This window comes from Oncorhynchus gorbuscha, linkage group LG12, assembly GCF_021184085.1.
Source record: "Oncorhynchus gorbuscha isolate QuinsamMale2020 ecotype Even-year linkage group LG12, OgorEven_v1.0, whole genome shotgun sequence".
Classification (NCBI taxonomy): Eukaryota; Metazoa; Chordata; class Actinopteri; order Salmoniformes; family Salmonidae; genus Oncorhynchus; species Oncorhynchus gorbuscha.
Genome location: NC_060184.1, coordinates 32885038 through 32891037, shown reverse-complemented (window position 1 = coordinate 32891037; position 6000 = coordinate 32885038). Strand labels below are relative to the sequence as shown.

General features: G+C 42.8%; 1 protein-coding gene across 25 annotated transcripts in view; it reads right to left on the bottom strand.

Annotated features, from left to right (window-relative positions):
* Positions 1-299: 299 nt before the first annotated feature.
* LOC123990888 (neurexin-3b-like) overlaps positions 300-6000 on the bottom strand; it is a 572598-nt gene continuing 566897 nt past the window's right edge. For 16 of the 25 annotated variants that reach the window (XM_046291871.1, XM_046291872.1, XM_046291873.1 and 13 more), the window contains one exon: positions 300-3111. In XM_046291871.1, coding sequence (XP_046147827.1) covers positions 2111-3111 — 1001 coding nt within the window. In that variant the 3' untranslated portion in view covers positions 300-2110. The remainder of the gene's footprint in view (positions 3112-6000) is intronic. The other 9 variants (XM_046291875.1, XM_046291876.1, XM_046291877.1 and 6 more) reach the window with 3 other exon arrangements.

Genomic DNA, 6000 nt, shown 5'->3' with positions numbered 1-6000 from the left:
CTGCCCTACTTTTAATGGAAAGAAATCATTCATCCATTTTGGAATAAGATGATTTAGGTAATGGACACAGGTTGAGAAAACAAATCCTGTCTCTGTGCTCTGTTACTGATGAATGTACTTCTAAAAGCTCGTAAACCCTCTCCATGTCAACCATTTTTCTTTTTATTTCTCTTTCTCTTTCTCATTCTTTTACCCTTCCATTCATGCCTATACTCTTTTATATATATTTATATATTCACACTCACACCACAGGACAGACAGCTAACCATCATCTACCATTCAAAACTTGGGGAAGAACATTTTATTGCTGGGATTTATTAATGGGTTGAAAAGCAGCAATAACAACACAAAATCCAAATGAATGTGCACAACGACTTGAGATTTGCTTAGAATGCGAACTGAACAGGACACAATCAAATATATTAAGTAATAAATAAATACAAAAACAATGTGCTGCCAGCCCAAACTGTCATACAAATTATAGGAATTGAAATGAAAACTGCACAATAAGAAACATAAATCATAAAAGAACAGCAACAACCGAAAGGAAGAAACATAGACATCACAGTAAAAACAACATAATCCTGTATCTTAGTAAGGTGCCAGTACTGGGTCTCAAAACTCCACCAGATTCTTTATTTTATTATTAGGTTTCTCTTCACTGTTTTTATGTTAAAAAAAACAAAAAACAAAAACAAATAAGCAATCAACATAATCCAAAATCAGGAGGCCCTAGTACAATATCGATTGACTTCTCCCATTGGTCAAATATTCATGCGTCTTTAGAAACATCATCCAAAAATACTAGATTTTCTAACTTATCAACATGTTCCTCCGCTCCTTACAAACAAAATGCAAGTACAGCATCACTTTCTCCAATGATCACTTTCTCGCCATCCCGAAAAAAGGTTCGATTTTTTTGTCATGTATTGTAGTACACCGAGAAAATAAATCAGCTCAAATGATCTGTCTGTACAATACAAAAGAAAAATCAAATGTTATGTACAATATTGACCTGCAAAGGACGACGGCTATGATGCAATAACATATGTAAACATAGTTGTCGTTTTGACACAGTTGACTGTGACAACAGAAAAAAAAAAGCAAAACTTTTTCGCATTGGTTACGTCTTCGTTAGCCACATTGTTTTCAATATTGTACCAAAAATCTCTCCGACGTCGCGGCGTTGAATAAACCTCCACTATGGAAAACAAAATAAATTGAAATAAAAATGCTATCTGGGATCTAATGTTCTGTAAAGTATATAATAAAATAAACATAGCATTTTGCCTGCTGCATCCACTCTAGTGCGGTTGAATACCCTCTTGATTGTGGATGTCATGCATACTGTCGATTTCAAATCTTTATTTGAGACCGGTGGGGGGAAAAAAGGTTTAAAAAAATTGAGATACATTACTGCACTACCATTCATTATTAAGCATTGACTGGTCAGCCCTGACAACGTCTCATCCCTCAAAAAACATAGGGTGGAAGAAATACACCTTAGCCACCAGACACATACTTTCCCTCATATCAATGCTAGGCATAGAAATGGAAATGTTTTATGCTAATTATGTTTTGTCTTTCAAACTTTATCTTTAACTGACCATTCGTTCTTATCTTCAGGTCCCTCACACAGATGCCAGCACCACGTCACATACATCTCACATGCATGCTCAAAATGGCCGAAATAATGGTTTGTTTTGTTATTTTACAGGTTTACAATGGACAAGGTTGTTTACGCCAAGGATCACACATCTCTGACAGTCACTTGGGAGGGATAGCGAAGTAACAGTGAAGTATCTTACACTGCCAAACCTCAGGCAACGACTCCAGACAGAGCTCTGTCAACTCGTCCCAACAAGGTCTCTTATAGTAGTGTCCCTATCAGCCTGTTTCTCTGTATGCTTACCATAGTGTGCTTTTAGGTCACAGTACATTTGAAAATGTTTCAACTTGGACTCATTCACTTTGAGTTCTCATGAGCAGATTTTGTTTTCCTTTTTGAATTACAGCTCCCAATATGGTACTGTCAAGCGTTTATTCCTATTTTCTCCAAACAGTTTTTTAAATATTTTTTTGTTTGCATTCGGGAATGGTTGATTTTTTTCTATACATAGTATTCCTTGTCCTTGTCTTTCGGTCTCTTGCTGCTGGCTCCCTTGGCACCACTGCCCCCGCTGGGCGTTTTATCCTTCACCACGGCGCCGTTGGTCTGTGCCGAGTTGCTGATGTAATTCCGTGTCTCGTCTACCTGGTAGGAGCCTTCGTCTCTGTTCCTGTACTTGTACATGGCGTAGAGGAGGATGAGGATGCAGAGTGCTGCGGCCGAGACGATGCCCACCACCATGCCTGTTGTGCTGCTGGATTCTCGTATCACCTCCGAGGCCCCAGGGGGTACCCGCCTTACGACGGGTACGGTGGGTAACGTGGCAGGCACCGTGCGTAGCATGGGCGAAGTGATGAGAGGCCCGCGGGGCTTGGTGCCGTCCAGGTCGAAGGACGTGGTCGGCAGAGGCAGCAGGACAATGTCTGGCTGTAGGGGTTTGATCACCTCGCGGTTGTCCATTTTCCCGGCGGGCAGTTTGGGCGGCGTGCCGTCCGAGGGGAGGGATGCCTCCGCTACAGTGCCCCCGAGGTTGGGTAGAGGCGGGGTGGGTGTAGTCCTACCCGCCTCTGAGGCTTTGCTAGGCCTCAAGTCCTTGGCCTCCCACTTGGGCGCGAGAGCTTTGTAGCCACCTTCATAGGCCGACGTGGTCAAGATCTTATCTGTTACCAGGGAGAAGGTGGTGTAAAAATCTTCATCGTCAGTGGGGGGCAGGCTAGAGTCGAAAGCTTCGCCAGAGCCAAACCCCGATATCACCATTGCATCATCATCATCATCATCATCACCACCACCACCATCAAGACCATCATCACAATCATCGCTGCCTCGGTCCGACAAGCAAGGTACCCCCGCCTCAGTGGCCATGGGCAGGGACTCTTTGGTGGCCTCGATAATGGTGAGGACAGGGCGGAGGGTTGGGGGGAGGGGGATGAAAGGAGAATGGGTGGAGACAGGAGGGATGTCTATGGGATCCTCTACAAGTACGGGGATGACTAACTCCCCTCCTGCAAACAGAAACAGAGAAGAGACACGTTAGAGGATATGCATGACGTTCTGAACGCAGACAATAGCTAATCAATCAAACACCGGAAAGTAATTACAACAAACATAAAAAGCAAAGCGTAACAAAAAACAAACAAAAGGAAATCATGTCAACATTAAAGGAAAATAATAAAGAACAGAAAATACTATACCAGTGCAAATTCAATGAAACCAGAACCAACCAACCAAACAACACCATAAACTGAAAAGAAACAATAGCCATAAAAATGTATACATTGCATCAAAAGGCTGCAAGGGATGTGCAAGGGTGAGCCAAAATATCAAACATACTTTTTACCACACCTACAACTCCTACACTTCAAGTTCAATAACAAGTGTACTCTTTTTGTGGACAGAGATATCATTATCGTTGCTGGCTTTGTAGCTCTGGAACCTACACACCAGGGTGTAACTGTATTGATTCTGTCTGGTCTAGCGTTGCCAGTGTCTGGCTGTCTGGATACAATATAAGCTTGAGAAATACACTGACTGTACAAAATGTTCTTTCCATCACATAGACTGACCAGGTGAATCCAGGTGAAAGCTATGCTCCCTTATTGGTGTCACTTAAACCCACTTCAATCAGTGTAGATGAAGGGGAGGAAACAGTTTAAAGAAGGATTTTTAATCCTTGAGACAATTGAGACATAGATTGTGTATGTGTGCCATTAAGAGGTCCAAGAGGCTTCTAAACAGCTTCTACCCCCAAGCTATAAGACCCCTGAACACCTAATCAAATGGCCACCCAGACTATTTGCATTGCCCCCCCCCCCCCCTTTACACTGCTGCTACTCTCTGTCGTTATCATCTATGCATAGTCACTTTAATAACTCTACCTACATGTACATATTACCTCAACTAACCAGTGCCCCCACACATTGACTCTGTACTGGTATCCCATGGATATAGTCTCCACATTGACTCTGTACTGATATCCCATGGATATAGTCTCCACATTCTGTACTGGTATCCCATGGATATAGTCTCCACATTGACTCTGTACTGATATCCCATGGATATAGTCTCCACATGGACTCTGTACTGGTACCCCCTGTATATAGTCTCCACATGGACTCTGTACTGGTATCCCCTGTATATAGTCTCCACATTGACTCTGTACTAATATCCCCTGTATATAGTCTCCACATTGACTCTGTACTGGTATCCCCTGTATATAGTCTCCACATGGACTCTGTACTGGTATCCCTGTATATAGTCTCCACATTGACTCTGTACTGGTATCCCCTGTATATAGTCTCCACATGGACTCTGTACTTGTTATATCCCCTGTATATAGTCTCCACATGGACTCTGTACTGGTATCCCCTGTATATAGTCTCCACATTGACTCTGTACTGGTATCCCCTGTATATAGTCTCCACATTGACTCTGTACTTGTTATATCCCCTGTATATAGTCTCCACATGGACTCTGTACTGGTATCCCCTGTATATAGTCTCCACATTGACTCTGTACTGGTATCCCCTGTATATAGTCTCCACATGGACTCTGTACTGGTATCCCCTGTATATAGTCTCCACATTGACTCTGTACTGGTATCCCCTGTATATAGTCTCCACATGGACTCTGTACTGGTATCCCCTGTATATAGTCTCCACATGGACTCTGTACTGGTATCCCCTGTATATAGTCTCCACATTCACTCTGTACTGGTATCCCCTGTATATAGTCTCCACATGGACTCTGTACTGGTATCCCCTGTATATAGTCTCCACATTGACTCTGTACTGGTATCCCCTGTATATAGTCTCCACATGGACTCTGTACTGGTATCCCCTGTATATAGTCTCCACATGGACTCTGTACTGGTATCCCCTGTATATAGTCTCCACATGGACTCTGTACTGGTATCCCCTGTATATAGTCTCCACATGGACTCTGTACTGGTATCCCTGTATATAGTCTCCACATGGACTCTGTACTGGTATCCCTATATATAGTCTCCACATTGACTCTGTACTGGTATCCCCTGTATATAGTCTCCACATGGACTCTGTACTGGTATCCCCTGTATATAGTCTACACATGGACTCTGTACTGGTATCCCCTGTATATAGTCTCCACATTGACTCTGTACTGGTATCCCCTGTATATAGTCTCCACATGGACTCTGTACTGGTATCCCCTGTATATAGTCTCCACATTGACTCTGTACTGGTATCCCCTGTATATAGTCTCCACATGGACTCTGTACTGGTATCCCCTGTATATAGTCTCCACATGGACTCTGTACTGGTATCCCCTGTATATAGTCTCCACATTGACTCTGTACTGGTATCCCCTGTATATAGTCTCCACATTGACTCTGTACTGGTATCCCCTGTATATAGTCTCCACATTGACTCTGTACTGGTATCCCCTATATGTAGTCTCGCTATTGTTATTTTACTGCTGCTCTTTAACTTGTTACTTTTATTTCTTATTCATGTTTTTTTAAACTTCATTGTTGGTTGGGGGCTCATAAGTAAGCATTTCACTGTAAGGTCTACACCTGTTGTATTCGGCGCATGTAACTAATACAATTTGATTTGATTTGACATGAAGGGCATCCAGCCAACTTGACACAACTGTCAGAAGCATTGGAGTCAACCTGGGCCAGCATCACTGTGGAATGCCTTCGACACCTTGTACAGTCCATGCCCCGACGAATTGAGACTGTTCTGAGGGCATAAGGGGGTGCAACTCAATTTTAGGAAGGAGTTCCTAATGTTTTGTACACTCAGTGTATGTTCTAACTCAGGGGTGAGGAACTCTAGTCCTTGATGGCCTGATTGGTGTCACACTTTTTCACCATCCCTAGAACACAGCTGATTAATCAAATGTCATTCTAA